Genomic DNA, 16,637 nt, shown 5'->3' on the forward strand with positions numbered 1-16,637 from the left:
TCAAAACCAAAACCCTAACCTTAAACATTGATTTCGAACACCAAACCTTAAACCCCAAATGTGAATCTCAAACTTTAAACCCTAAACCTCAAGCTCAAACCCCAAACTTGAACCTAAATCTTAAACTTGAACCCCGAACCCTGAGGATTAGTGGTTCGGGTTCGAGGCTTAAGGTTCAATGTTCTGGGATCGGGGTTCAAGATTCAGGATAAAAAAATTGCTAAAATTATGTACCAATGAAATGGAAAAATTAATTGAAATGTCATTAAATAATTGAAAAGTGACTATGAATAATGTGGTGGGAATGGTCCATGAAATAATTTCTAATTAAAAATATTTAAGATATTTTAAAATAGAGTTACTCACTTTTTACCAAACATATTACAAGTTAGAGTTGTCTATCATTATCAAAACAAAAACTCTTTTTACTAAGGAGAACTCTTTTTTATTAAATTAGAAACTTTTATTACATATAAGAAAATACGGAAATTTTTGGGGCATACCCCCACACAATTTTCTATTTTGGGCCAAATACAACACAGTTGTTTTTTTTGATACAACCAACACACAATTATTATTGGATAATACATAAAAAGAAAAATAATAGGGCATGCAATTCATTTATTATAAGTATATTTATGGGTTCATTTACTGGGGTAATTTGTTAAGTTTACAATAACTATAGTCCTTGAATTTCTTGGGCTTATATTTAGGAGGATTTTGAGGATCAACAAGCTGAGGAAGTGGCCCAACCACAAATTCCCCTGGAGGCTCCAAGAATACAGGCCATGACATCCTTGTTTTCTTCTTATCTACCGTCGTCCGATGCAAGACTGCCTTGTACTTTCCATTGCTTAGTATCTACATTTGTTATACAATTACTTTTAAATCCTATAAAAATTTCCTCACATCTAAAACTGCATTTCAAATAAAAAAGCTACATTAAATATCTAAAAGTATAATGGAGTAATTTAAAATTTTTTTTATAAGTTAATGTATACACGTTGAAGTATGTTTAAACTGAAAGAATAATAAAAAGCATTGAATGAGGAAAATGAAGACACCTCAATTTGGTCGCCAATGTGAACAATGAGGGCGCCAGGGATGTACTTGGCGTCAATCCAATGGTCATCCTTGAATACCTGCAATCCAGGGACCTCGTTGGGCACCAACACAGTCATGGCAGAAAGATCAGTGTGGGAAGCAACCCCAAGAGTAAGATCAGGACGTGGACATGGCGGATAATAGTTTATCTTCATCAGATACTCAATCTCCTCTCCTCCTGCTCCTTCTTTCAGGACATCTGCTTCAAGCCCAAGCCCTATTGATAGCCGTTTAAACAGTTTATTCACCACCTTTCTCACCTCTTGCGCATACTCTTCGTTCACCGCTCTACCACCAAACCAATAATTGTTTTTTTAATATATAATCTTATTAAAAATTAAAGCACAAGAAAAATGATTATATCATGCATAAACTATGGATTTAATCACCTGTAAGAAGGAGGATTTTTGGGCCAGAACTGGTGGTTAATACATGAAGCAGGCCATATCCTGTGGAAAAGGTGATCAGACCAGTTCTTCTTACCATTAACATCTTCCCCAACCTTGCTTCCATACCCTTCAATGGTGTGTGCACTAGGAGGCTTAGCATACACCTCTTTCTCTTCTGGTGGTAGATTGAAGAACTGCTTTCCAACTAGTTGCAGTGTTTGGATTAGATCAAGGGGTATCCCATGGTTCACAACCTGGAATATCCCCCAATCTCTGCTAGCTTTGGCAATCAAACGGATGATATTATCCTGATCAGGGTCGCTGAAATCGATTACAGGGATATCAGGGATGGGACCATGAAATGTTGTGATTGCAGGTTGTTCATCCTCGGGTCGAATAAACTCTGTTGGGATATTGTCTTCAGTTAGAGATGATGAAACAATGGCTTGGACTCGCTCCACCTCCATCCGACTCCTCTTTTTATCCCTTTAGAAAACTGCTTCACCTAGCCTTTACATGTTCCCTTATTTATAGCAAATGTCCTAGTAACATAAAAATAAATAAATAAATGACGTTAGTTTCCCTTTAGAGTTCCAACTAATAGAATTAGTAGTAATCATTCGATTACATCGAATCAAATCGAGTAAAAAAACTTTTAATTTTAATAAATCACCCAAGATAATATAGTGAATCTATATTCTATTTTAAAATTTAATGCAATAAAAAGTACTCCAATTTTCTTTGTAATATATAAATGTAGAGATTATCTTATTTTTGTCATGGCATTTGAGTAAAGTTTTTGAAAAAAAAATTCTTTCATCATTTTAAGGAAACTAGAAATAACTTTCCAATTAGTGAACAAAAAGCCATTTGTATTTTTGAGTTAGTTTATTGTGATTTATGGGGGTTTTATGACACTCCTTCATCTTGTGGATCTCTTATTTTTGACATTGGTTGATAATTTCTCTCGGGTTGTGTATATCTATTGGCTAATAAAAATGAGGTTTTCAAAGTTTTCATGTCGTTCATTGCTATGGTTGGTCGTCAATTTTCTCAACAAATAAAGTGTGTTAGAAGTGATAATGGGACGAAATTTAATTGTGTCAATGATTATTTTCTTGCAAATGACATTGTTTTTCAAACATATTGTATTGGTACTCCTCAACAAAATGGAAGAGTGGAGAGGAAACATCAATATATTTTAAATATAGCCCGTGCTTTGCGTTTTCAAAGGAAATCTGCCTATATCTTTTTAAAGGGAGTGTGTGTTGGCTACTTCTCATCTCATAAATCAAACTCCTTCACCTCTTCTTCCAATAAAACACCCTATGAAATGTTGTTTGGTAGCCCTCCTTTGTTTGATGATAGTTATGTGTTTAGTTGCTTATGTTTTGCTCATAACCAACATTCTAAGGGTGATAAGTTTGCTAGTCGAAGTCGAAAGTGTGTTTTTTTTTGGTACCCTTTTTGCAAAAAGGGTTGGTATTTATATGATCTAAATTCTAAAAAATTATTTATGTCCCGTGATGTGAATTTTTTGAGGATATTTTTTCATATTTGGATGGAAATGTCGCAACCATTGAGCTTGACAATGTTGCTTTTCCATATGAGAGTGCAAACGTAATTTTTTATACATATTTTAGTGAATCAGAGGTGTTACAACCTGCTACAATTCCTCCGTTTGCTACTCTGTAGCCTGTGAGTTTGTCACGTATGAGTTCTTTCTCCAATGACATGATGGTATAAGGGGCTTTGGGTAATGATGCGTTTGAATTGGGATGAGGGTATAAGGAGAAATTTCCTTCTACGAAGTTTCGGGATTTTGTCACTCATACTATCATAAAGAAAAGTTCATCTCCCATCTCACCTATTTCAGAGCCTACCTTAGGTACTCCATTTCCTATGGCGCATTATGTTAATTGTAACAAATTTACTGTGAAACACCAAAATTTTCTTGTAGCTATTACTGCAGGGGTCGGGTCACAGTCTTTTAAAGAGGCTATGAAGGATGCAGGATGACTTGATGCTATGTAAAAGGAGATTTGTGCTTAGGAGGATAATGACACTTGGTCTATGGAAACACTTCCTTCTAGAAAGAAAGTGCTGGGTAGTAAGTGGGTGTACAAGATTAAATGTAACACCCCTCGCCCGCATCCGACGCCGGGACGGGGTTCGAGGTGCTACCTGACTTTTACTAACACTTCCATACTAAACAGGGCTATGAAATCTCAAATAATTAAAAACTTTTATTTTCACATACAATCTGTCCCATATACGGGCTTACGAGGCCCAAAACATACATCCGGAGTGGTTCGGGACCCAACCGAGAACTCATGAAAAACTTAGAAAATCTCTTGCATCAAGGCTTCATACGCCCGTGTGGGTATAGAGCACACGCCCGTGTGCTAGGGACACGCCCGTGTCCCAAACCCGTGTACAAAAACCTAGACAAATACAAGGCTATTTTCCAAGCCATTTTGTCACACTCACAATAGATTCACGCATACTTATACAATAACATACAACATGGCAAAATTAGGTACTTAAACATTCCTAACATGTCATGATTATGGCAATTTCACATGCAATAGATATAATAGATTTTACTCACATCTTTATCACATTCATACTATAATCATTATAAACTCATCACATAATACCATAGCACATGCATGCATAATTAAAATAGATTTACAACCCCATAATCAAAATAGGCCAACACATATGGTTAAAGCCATATCACATACTCTAATATTTAAACTCCTATACATGCCATAGGCTCAAAGTACTTGAAATCACTACACCAATAGCGTTAGCTTGACAGTGTGATAATATCTCTGACGGCCTCCAACCCGAGCTAACCTGGAAACTCTAGAAAACATGGGAAAGAAGAGGGGGGTAAGCTTTCGCTTAGTAAGTTCATATGAAAACAATAAGCACCCATTAACTTGTTTTATCAATGTTTACAACATATTCTCAAGTTCACTACAAGCTGTCTTTCTGAGCAATGGTCACTAAATTATTTATATCTGGAGCTACGAAACTCCGAATTAAGTTCCGTTAATTTTCCCTGAAACTAGACTTATTTTCCTTTCTTCCATAAAATTTTCAGAATTTTCTGTTAAGCCAAATAGTACAATTTATTCCTCAAAGTTACCCTTGATTCACTGTCTGACAGTTCCGACCCTTCTGTACTAAAATTCAATTATCTCATAGTACAAAACTCGAATAATGTAATGTTCTCGTCTATTTCTCTTGAAACTAGACTCATATGTCTACTTACTAATATTTTTCTAGAATTTTTGGTTGGGCCAATTAGTACAGTTTATTAGTTAAAGTCTCCCCTATTTCAGGGTGTGACCACTCTGACCCCTGTGCACTACAAACCGAATTTATCCCTGTACAAAATTCCAACGACCATGGCGTTTATTTCCCATAAAAATAGACTCAATAAGGAATCCATGCATGTAAGGTATGACTCTTAATAATTTTTGTACAATTTTTGGTGAATTTCTAAAGTCAGAACAGGGAATCTCGAATTCATTCAGACCCGGTTTCACAAGAATTCAAATATCACACAATATGGAATTCTTTTTCTTCCCCTGTTTCTTTCATGTGAAAATAGACTCATTAAGCTTTAATCCCATATTTTATTCTGCCTCTAACTCATTTTCCACTATTTTTAGTGTATTTTCAAAGTTACACTACTGCAGTAACTCAAATCTGTCAAGGCTAAATTACTCATTCATGATCATTGTTCACAAAATTAATACAACATCGTTTGTATAATCATCACCGAGACATTCATATCACATTTTCATTTATCATCTTACCATATTGTTGTTATGTCGAGTTTTCAACCCGAGGGTTAAGTACATACCTGTTCAAAGTATCCATTTCACAACATTTACTAATACGTCCCTTTCATCTCGAGTATTCCTCCATTTGAGTAGAATTTTACCCGTTGAACACATCGAAATATAATTCGGATACATGGAAAGTTTGCGCATAAGTGCCACATATGTAGCCAACCTACCATGTAACCCGCCCATAAGTGAACTCAGACTCAACTCAACGAGCTCGGGTGTTCGCATCCATAAGTGAACTCGGACTCAACTCAACGAGCTCGGATGCCTAGTTACATCTCACGAACTCGGACTCAACTGAACGAGTTCGAACATTCGCATCCATAAGTGAACTCGGACTCAACTCAACGAGTTTGGATGCTCAATCATCCTAGTGACATGTCACTTGTATCCTAATCTATTCCTAAGGTTCAAACGGGATTTTCCTCAAACAAATCTCCTTGCCGTCTTCCGTAAAATACCGAAACCAATACTCGGTAGCACTTTATATTTAACAGATAATACACATAACTTGCATTTTATTCGAAAATAACCACAAAGCATATATTTCATGATAGAAATCAGCATATCATATATTTAACATCAATAACTTAAAAATAACAATTATGCTACATTATTTACACATGAACTTACCTCGATACCACAAAGGTGAAAAAGACATACTCGTCCATAAATCAATTTCTTTCCGTTCTAGGTCCAAGTCTCAATTTTCATCATCTATAACATCACAGTTAGCCTACCAATCAGTCACAATATTCATATGGGTCTAAAAATCATATTTTTACAAATTTTCATTTTGACCCTTAAACTTTTGCATATTTACACTTTTGCCCCAATGCTCGTAAATTAATTTTTATCACATTTCTTTACTCCTTGAGTCTAGATGAACCATTTTCATAACTATAGCAACTCATAATTTCAACTATTTTACACATTTACAACTCATTTTACAACTTAGCAATTTAGCCCTTTTTAAGGTATTTTCATGCAAATTCTTTCACAAAAGTTGTTTATTAGACAACTAGGACTCCTAATCTTCCATAAAAACACAACAAACAACACATTTACTCTCATGGTAAAACCCTAGACTCTTCATCATTTTGCAAAATAATCCCCTCTTATGAAAGCTTATGCTTTAGGGGTTCCAAAAATACAAAAATCATCAAGCAAAGACATTAAAATCACTTACAAGCAAGGGAAATATGTTGCTGAAATTTTCCAGCTTCAAAACCCTTTCTTTGCTGCATATTTCGGTGAAGGGGAAGAGAAAAATGATAGCTTTTTTTTTTATTTGTTAATAATAAAACTATTTTGTCTAATTTTGACTTTTCAACTATTTTGTCTCCCATGGCCGGCCATCACACTTTCAATGGCCTAATTTCACTTTAAAGATCCCCAATTTAAGATACAAGGCAATTTAACACCTTTAGGTATTAAAACACAACTTTTACTTTTTACGCGATTTAGTCCTTTTTCGAAATTGGATTAGAAATCGCTAAAATTAATATACCAAAATTAACATGCACTTATAAAATCATATTATAACACATAAAAAATACTAAAATAATTTTCTCTGGCCTCGGAATAGTGGTCCCGAAACCACTGTTCCGACTAGGCCCAAAATCGGGCTGTTACATTAAATATAACTTTGATGAAAGTATTGAAAGACTTAAAACTCATATTTTTGTTTTTGGTAATCACTAGGTATAAGGTATTGATTATAATGAAACTTTCGCACCTGTGGCGAAAATTGAGACTGTTCAGGCTTGCTTAGCTATTGCAACTTCAAAAAATTGGGAGTTACATTTGATAGATGTCCAAAATGCCTTCCTGCATAGTTATTATCCTAATGAAGAGGTTTACATGAAGCTTTCTCCAGGTTTTTCTCCAAATAAGCTTGGAATGGTTTGTCATTTGTGCAAGCCTTTGTATGGATTGAAACAGGCCCTTCGATGTTGGTTTGAGAAACTTATTACTGCACTGAAAGGGTATGGATTTCTTCAATCATATTCTAATTATTCTATCTTTACATACACTAAGGGATCTGTATGCATTAATGTGGTGGTTTAAGTTAATGATTTGCTTATTTCTGAGAACGATTCCGTTGCTTTGAAAATTTTTAAAAGGTATCTTAGTTCTTACTTCCATATGAAGGATCTTAGTATTTTGAAATATTTTTGGGGGATAGAGGTAGCTTGTAGCTCTTTGGGGTTATTTCTTTGTCAAAGGAAATATGCACTTGATATTATTTCGAAGGCGGGTCTTTGGGGAGCAAAGCCCGTAGGATCGCCAATAGAGTAAAATCATAAATTAGCACATGTTATAGGGATAGTTTTGTCTGATCTTGAGTCGTACAGACGGTTAATGGGTCATTTGATTTGTTTAGTAGTGACCAGACTTGATTTGGCATGCTCGGTTCATGTTTTATCCCAGTTTATGCATGAGCCGAGGCAAGAGCATTGGGACGCGGCTTTGTATGTTGTCTATACTTGAAAGGCTTTCCTGGCCAAGAGATTCTTTTGATATCTGATAGTGATTTGTCCTTAAAAGGATGGTGTGATTCGGATTAGGCTGCTTGTCCATTAACTTAGCATTTGCTTACTGGCTGGCTTGTCTTTCTAGGACAATCTCTTATTTCCTAGAAAACTAAGAAATAACATACTATTTCTCGTTCTTTTGTTGAGGTTGAATATAGGTCAATGACTTTTGTCATTTGTGACCTGAAGTGGCTGAAGGCCTTGTTATCGAGTTTAGGTGTTCATCATCCTAAAGCAATTCCTTTATTTTGTGATAATCAATTTGTGCTACATATTGCACAGAATCTCGTATTTCACGGGCGTGCTAAACATATTGAAGTGGATTGTCATTGTGTTAAGGATGTAATCTAGGATAGGTTGATTGCACCTTCTTATGTTCCGACCTTCGTTTAGTTGGCTAACATTTTTACAAAGGCACTTAGTAAACCGCAATTTGAATATCTTCTTAGCAAGTTGGACATTTATGATCTGCATGCTCCAACTTGAGGGGGGTTTTAGGATATTATTATGGGATATTATCTTTTAGCAATTTAATTCCTAATAGGATATTATTATGAGATATTATCTCTTAGTAATTTAATTTCTACGTAACTGCTACTGTATAGATATATATACCCTCGAGGTTTATCAATAAAATTCAAGAGACTACCCTATTTTTGTCAATAAAAGACTCTATAGTTAAATTGATTAAACGTATTTTGCTAAAGAGATTATTGATAAATCTTTGCATAGGATAATTTTGATTCTTTTTATTTGTTGTTCATTTTACATTTAAAAAATAATGTATTCATTTTATATTATTAAATGTTTTGTAACCATACTTCGTATTAGACATGATAGTGGGTTGGGTTATCCATTCAGGTTCGAAGGCCCGTTTGAAAAGTGAGAAAGTTTAGGTAAAAATATAGGCCCGAAAAATGAGCTTGGACAAAAAGTAAGGCCTATTTTCTAAATAGGTTGGGCCTTGGGTAAGTTTTTTGACCAAGCCTGAATTTGCCAAAAAAATTTCACTGTTGTTTGGCTGCCGGTTTGCTATTATATTGCTACTATTTTGTTGTTGTTATTGTTTGGATATTATATAACTATTGTTTTATTTTTTTTACTATTTTAGAGGCATTTACTTACTAAGTTGCAACTATCTTAGTATTATTTAAGTATAAAGACTTTTTTGAATGTATTTTCAATTTGTTGAGAAATATTTATTTTTATGCTTTAAGTGCATTTGATGTATTATATTTTTAAATTTTTTTTATATAAAAAAAATTAATACAGAATGTCAAGTTGGGTTCAGGTTAAGCATTTTTTATTTGGATCGAGCTTGAGTAAAATTTTATAACTATTTTTCAGACCAAACCTGAACCTACAAAATGGATCTAAAATTTTACATTAACTCGATCTAAATTCAACCTGACCCATGATCAACTCTATCCATATTCATATATTTTAACATCTAATATTTCAAATCAATTTCCTTTTGCATTCATTGTACGAAAATGTTGTAGTTATTCAAATACGCCTAAAAAAAATGACCATCCATGTGTGGCAGGAGCTATCCACCATGGTTGTCCTCTATGTTTTGAGGTAATTTCAATGCAACATTCTTCTAAAAAAATGACCATCCACGTGTGGTAGGAGCAATCCACCATGGTTGTCCTCTATGTTTTGAGGTAATTTCAATGCACCATTCTTCTAAAAAAATGACCATCCATGTGTGGTAGGAACAATCCACCATGGTTGCCCTCTATGTTTTGAGGTAATTTCAATGCAACATTCTTCTATTTTCTCATCAAATAAATTCAATATACCTAACTAAAAACAACTACTGATTTGCAAATATCTTTGGTTTGATCTTAATCAAAATAATTTTTCCCCTATCCTATTGAGTAGAAATCCCCTGCCCCTAGTTTCCTGTCCCAATCCGTGTCTCAAAATTAGCCACGTCTTCCTTTTTCTTTTTGCAACTTATTTTTTTTTAATTTTAATTGAAGTTATAATTAATTTTACAATTTGTAGATGAAATAAAAAAATAAAAAAAATAACAAAAAATAAAATATTTTAAATTTATTATCGCGATCCTTTTAATTTATAAGACTGAAAAATAATAAACAATTACAATATTTTCTCATGTTAGTCTAATAGGTAAATTTTTGACGTGATGAATATTGAATTAAATCTATAACATTAAATCAAACAAATAAATTTTATATTTGTATATAAATATATGTATATTATGATTGAGATACCATATATAATTTTTTTTATATACTATGAACATGGGTTTTTAAGATTTTTTAGGTATAACGACTTAAAAAGAGAATTAAATGCACAAAATATAACTTAAAAAGAGAATGAAGAACAAAATAAATAGTAAATTATTGGTAGGTGGATGGGTGGGAACAGAAATAAATTTTTATGATGACTTAAGTAGAAAGAATTGAAGTTTATGGAGAGTTATGAAGGAAATGGGTAGTGATTGAGAAGATGAGTTAAGGGGGATTTTTTTTGGTGGAGGAATGGGGCTTTTTGTCTACATAACAAAGAGAGAAAACTATGGTAGATTGATTAACATTGCTTATGGTAGGCTGATTTTGATGGAGATGGAATGGTGATTATTGATAAAACAAAACATTTTGTCTTTGGGTCTTCTAGATATTATACCATGGAGCAGTCATCTCTAAGGTCTGTTTGTTTTCTCCTCTTAGCCCTTAGGTCACATCCCTCGTCTACATAACTTCAACTCCATTTCTCCTAAGTATGGATGGATGCTTTTTTTGTTTCGATGTCTCATCAATTTCATTTACGTGGTTTTGGGCTTGGGGAGGCATAAAGTTGCTTTAAACTCGCCTACAAGACTTTGGAGCTATCACAAAAAGTAGGTGGCTATATATTTACCATCTTCATTAAATACATTAAACCTCAAAGATGCGACACTCAACCACATTTGCATCCATGGAAATTTCATGACCCAGACTTAAAACTATAACTCATAATGAAATCAACTTTATGTAGAATTTTTAATTTAAGAAAAATGTGGAGCTTTTTTAAGATATATTTATTGCGATATTCTGGTAGTATAATTTTTTTATTCCACAAATAATCTTAAAAAATTGACATGTATCAATCACGGAGTTAAATGAGATGGTAAGAGTTTTTCTTATCTTAATCAGTGGTCGAGGGTTCAATCCTCACTTTGGGTATGGAGTAGCTTCAAAACTCATGGCCAGCATCTATCCCTTTAATGGGCCTACAAAATGCGAATGATTAGTTACTAGGCTCGCTTTAAGTATTGTATCTCATAATTAATTATATTAATTTAAATATGTTTAAACTAACCTAAAAAAAACTATAAATAAAATTTTTAAGTTGTTAAAAATTAAGAAAGACCTTAAAATTTAATTTTCTTTGTTAATATATATGATTAGTGAAAAAATCAATCAATGTCATAGAAAATATAATTACACAATATTTACTTTGTTAATATATATATTGTTTCAAATTTATGTGCTGTAACATGAAATTAGTTATACTATAATAAGATTTTAATTTGGCATGTTTAATTTTTTTTTAATTTAACTTGAACAATTCACTAAATTTGATTCAACTCGATTTGAAAAAAAATTCAAATCAAATTAGGATAATAAAATAGAACTCATCAACTCGAAATTTTTTCACTCGATTTAATCAAATGCTTACTCCTACTCAAACATCTTCTTTTTTTAAAACAATTTATCATGCTTTTATCTTTCTCTAGACAACTTAAATCCAAAAAGGTAATGGTTTTTAAAGGTGTTTTCAAAAGTTTAAATTATGTTTATTTCTTTTTTTTTCTTAGATTTGTAAGCATAATATATATATATTTGCTTCATTCAAACTATTCTATTTAAAAGTAACAGAACAATAGTTCTAGTTAAACAATACAATTGTCACAAAAGCTATTATAACATGAAAACCAAGCCTTTCAATTACTAATCTAACATTCACCACCACGCCTTGAACATAACCTTGCGATTAATACTTGTTGTCACTAATGTTACTATCATTTCATTGCCATAATGCTCTGCTTTTGAAAATGCTATCTCACGCACACAGGCTAGTCTCATTTCCATATCTGCGAATGTAGTTTGTTGTGACCAAGGTCTCCTGTCTTTGTTCAATAACTAGTTATACGCCACCAGTGACCGATTTTAACAATAATCAAATTAGATCCCCCTCCACCCCATCTCAATTATTACTTCCGACGCTGTAATTATTGCTCCTAATTGAGCTGAATTTGCATTAATGACATCACATGTTCTCGAGAATAAAACTCTTACAATTTCTTCCTCGTCTCTAAAAAAACCTCCGCAGCCCGTAGCTTCCTCAGTTGCCATTCCGTGTAAGCATAATATATATTTCATTAGATTTGAAGTATTATATAATTTGCAAATATTGGGTGTTCTTAAATATAAAAAATCATTTTTTATTTTTTTAATATTATTTCATGTAAGCCTAGTTTGGTAGGAGGATTATGAAATTAGATGAATCACCAAAATTATTTACTAATTTTTTTAAACCGAAACTTTTCTTCTTTTTCTTTTTTTTTTATTTACAAATACTTCAAATTTGTGCTTCCATGTATGTAGAGCGCTAAAAAAAAATTGAAATGAGAAAATTTATTTTATAAAATGCTTCATATCTAGCTTCAAAATGAGAATTTTAATGGGAATTTTATAAATAAAAAAATTAGGGTTTAGGGTTAGTTTTTTATCGATATTCAAACCTATAGTGAAACATATTTAGTTAATATAAAATTATTCAAATATTTTTTAGGCTAAACCGCACCTATGGTTACTTTTGTTTATCTCAAGTTATATTTTAGTTATTTATACTTGAAATGTTACATTTTAGTCACTTATGTTATCATCTTGTAACATTTTAATCACTGAGCCATTAATTGCCGTTAACGGTATAACAGTAAGCTGATGTGGTATGTTAAATCATCATTTCAAACAAAAATTGTAACGGTGAGCTGACGTGGCATGTTAAATCATCATTTCAAACAAAAATTTTAGGTTAAATTATACAATTGGTTCCCATATTTTTTTCGTTTTGAGCAGTTTAAAATTTTCTTTTATGATATTTTAACTTTCCTTTTTTTTCTATTCTCTTTTTCTTCTCCCTTTGTTTTCCTACATTTTCTATTTCTTTTAACGTATCAGGAAGTCGAATTAGCAGTTAAGAAAGAAGTAGGAAGTCAAAAGCCATCATAGCCTATAACCAAAACCCATAAACCCATACCATCCACTAATTATCGAGAGAGAGAGAGAGAGAGAGAGAGAGAGAGAGCCGATCTAATGGTCGATGATGGAGATTCAATCTTGGGTAGTCCAAAAGTTGGGGATTTTTTGAGATGTTTTCTAAAGGAGGTCATGGTAGTAGTGAAGGTGTTAGTGGATGAAATGAAGATAAAGGGTGGTGGTGGAGGGTTTTGATAGTTAGCAGATGGTATGGGTTTATGGGTTTTGGTTATAAGCAATGATAGCTTTCAACTTCTTGCTTATTTGTTCACTGCCAATTTGACTTCCTAAGACGTTAAAAGAAATGGAAAATGTAAGAAAATAAAGGGAAAAGCAGAAGAGAATGAAAAAAAGAAGTTAAAATAACATAAAAAAATAAATTGCTCTAAACAAAAAAATGAGACCAATTGTATAATTTAACCTAAAATTTTTGTTTGAAATGATGATTTAGCATGTCACGTCAGCTTAGCGCTACACCATTAATGGAAATTAACGGCTCAGTGACGAAAATGTTACAACACGATAACGTAAGTGACTAAAACGTAACATTTCAAATATAAGTGATTAAAATATAATCTGAGGTAAACGAAAGTGACCATGGGTGTAGTTTACCCTATTTTTTAATAATGTAATATATAAATGATTAGTGTGATAAATTTTATTTAATAAACAGTAAATTTTAATTAACTGATTTAAATTTAAAAAAACTAAAAAGAAAACAATAAAATAAGACAAATTTTATTAATAATACTAATTATAAAAAATAACATGAAAAGGACCAAAATTTTGGTAAACAAAATTACGTTTTAAGAATGATACAAAATAAGACTTAATTTGGCCGTATCAACTTTTAATTTCTTTGTACATAACTCACCTACAAAATTGGAAAAAAATAGTATAATTAAAAAAAGTTTGAATGAAAAAAAATCAATATAACATAATTAAAAAAATAGTAATGACACACCTTGAACTAATTATAAGGAATGGGATTCTATTTTTGGTATGATATGTATTATCAAGTTGTTGTTGAAAGTATCCAATTGAGTTCACTCTTTTTAGTTTTTTTGAAACTAAGGCACCTTCCATTAAATTAATATAATTAAAATAAGAGATTAATTTTAAAACTAGATGTCAACTTTGATTCAATATATAATTTGATACATGAACTTTGATTTGGTATAATTATTTACTGGAATTTTGATTGTGGTTCAAATGTATATAGTAAACTTTATGTAACACCCCTTACCCGGCCCAGACGTTATGGCCGGATCCGACATGCCACATCGAAGCATTCAAAACATTTCCGATCCAGAAAGAAAACTTACTGAGTGTTTTAAAAGATGATTTCATTATAGGTTAAAATGAATGGAAGCTGTGCACCAGGTAGGAAACCGAAAAAGAGGAGGTGAGTCCATCGGACTGCTTAAGTACCAAACTCCCTTCGGATCCAATCCTAGACATGCAAACCGCCATTGCCATACCTTAACGTCATGTATATTTCTAGGAAACCGATTTGATTAAGTCCTTTTTAGGAAAAGTGATTAATTTTGGAAAATATCTTCATTGCGGAAGCTTTGCTTGTTTTCGTGTTATTTTGAAATCAATTACTATTTTTGAAAACGCGCCCTAAAGCTATCCAATTTCAACAGTTAAATATAAATATTACCTATCTTAATAAAACATATAAAAACCATCAAAATAAATAAGCGGCCTTATTACATTTAAAAGCCCAAAACCTCAAACGTAATTAAAAAGGATGTCCAGTTCACCAGAAGAAAATCAAACGTTCAGAACGGGTGGCCACTTCGAATTCCCTCATAGCTCCAAGCCCACTATGGTTGGGGATTACCTGCGTGGATGAAAATAAAAGGAGTGAGTTTGGGGAAACTCAGTGTGTAAATTAACCCAACCATAGCCTATATCAACTCAAACCACAGAAATAGAATAAGTTGGCCTTAGCCCAGAACAGAATTCAGAACAAAGCCCATAGGCCCATAACAGAACAGAACAGATATTACATGTTTATGCAGAAACCCAACCCAGATTCATCCATACCACCCCCGTACCAGCCTTACACCATGTGGGGAGACTACTCGACCCACCCAACCGCTACACACCACAGAAATCGCAGCGAGGCTGCCAGATATTGTGACAAAGTCACCAGATACAGATATTGTGGCAGAGCCACCAGAACAGATATATGTGGCAGAGCCACCAGATCAAATAATCACCAGAACAGATATATGTGGCAGAGCCACCAGATCAGATAATTGTGGCATAGCCACCAGGACACTTCCTCCATAATATAACCCATGTCCCCATGCAACAGATATATAATTATGGCATACATCATACAGAATCAGATCGTCATGCTTTTCAGTCAAAATTAACCCTAGGGGTATAACGGTAATTTTGCACCTAGGGGTATAACAGTAATTTTCCATACATAGGGGTATTATAGTAATTTAGCTACTTTTAGGGTTTTCATGCATATCCTAACTATTTACGTACTATCAGAACACTTATCGCGCATACTTACCGAATTGGGCCCGTTGGCCCATGAACCCGATTTTTGGCCCATTAAGCCCAAATTATCAAAATGTACGAAATCGCACGTACTACAGTTTATTACTTTAGATTACCAAATATACAAACCCAACTATCTTATGAGCATTCGCACACTCGCAAATTCCCAAAATACCGATTTTTCGGTATTTCAGCTTTTCGGCTTTTGCCAGTCTAGTCTATGAGAGAGTGTCAGTTACACACATGTTTGCGACGATATGCTGACGAGATCCACACACGAACCGCCTACAATTGGATTACTAACACGTTAATCTAACTATTCAAATACGAACTACGTATTAACCCCTTACAATATTCGGCCAACCACACCTACAGATCAGAGTAGGCTTATAAGAAATCAATAAGCAACTCCTTAACAAATTGTTGTCAGTGTTTACCACATAATCATAATTTCACTGCAAGCTGTCTTCCTGAGCAACAGTCACTAAATTATTTATAACTGGAGCTACGAAACTCCAAATCAAGTGCCGTTAATTTTTCCTGAAAATAGACTCATATATCTTCTATCCATAAAATTTTCAGAATTTTTGGTATGACCAATCAATACCAGATTTTTCTTAAAGTTTCCCATGTTTCACTGTTTGACTAATCTGACCACTCTTCATTACGAATAATTTCTCATTATACAGAATTCAAAATATGTTCTCGTTTATTCCATTTGAAACTAGACTCATTAAGCTTTAATTACATAATTTGTGCAGCTTCTAACTCATCTCCCACAATTTATGGTGATTTTCCAAAGTCACGTTACTGTTGCTGTCCCAAGCAGATTTATTACCAAATCACTCTATCACACCTAACTTGCATGCTTGTTATTTAAACATGTATATCACCAATCAATCATCACATATCTATGATTTTACTTAAGTATAATCTCCA

The 16,637-nt window shown here is 33.1% G+C and overlaps 1 protein-coding gene and 1 long non-coding RNA gene across 3 annotated transcripts; both read right to left on the reverse strand.

The window, feature by feature from the left end:
* Positions 1–422: 422 nt before the first annotated feature.
* LOC107959505 (flavonol synthase/flavanone 3-hydroxylase) lies at positions 423–2,023 on the reverse strand. 2 transcript variants are annotated; one of them, XM_016895576.2, is made up of 3 exons: positions 1,494–2,023; positions 1,065–1,392; positions 423–861 (listed from the first exon to the last, which is right to left on the reverse strand). In XM_016895576.2, exons 1-3 carry the CDS (start codon positions 1,958–1,960, stop codon positions 649–651), a joined length of 1,008 nt encoding a protein of 335 aa, XP_016751065.1. In that variant the 5' UTR covers positions 1,961–2,023; the 3' UTR covers positions 423–648. The 2 variants fall into 2 exon arrangements, with proteins under 2 accessions (XP_016751065.1, XP_040970387.1); XM_041114453.1 differs by having other exon boundaries at positions 423–917; positions 1,494–2,002.
* Positions 2,024–4,318: 2,295 nt separating this feature from the next.
* On the reverse strand, positions 4,319–6,592 carry LOC107961419 (uncharacterized). Its single transcript, XR_001701288.1, has 3 exons — positions 6,549–6,592; positions 5,993–6,076; positions 4,319–4,364 (listed from the first exon to the last, which is right to left on the reverse strand). It is a non-coding gene; the product is annotated as an uncharacterized lncRNA (long non-coding RNA).
* Between the last annotated feature and the right edge of the window lie 10,045 nt (positions 6,593–16,637).

This window comes from Gossypium hirsutum, chromosome A05 (assembly GCF_007990345.1).
Source record: "Gossypium hirsutum isolate 1008001.06 chromosome A05, Gossypium_hirsutum_v2.1, whole genome shotgun sequence".
Lineage (NCBI taxonomy): Eukaryota > Viridiplantae > Streptophyta > Magnoliopsida > Malvales > Malvaceae > Gossypium > Gossypium hirsutum.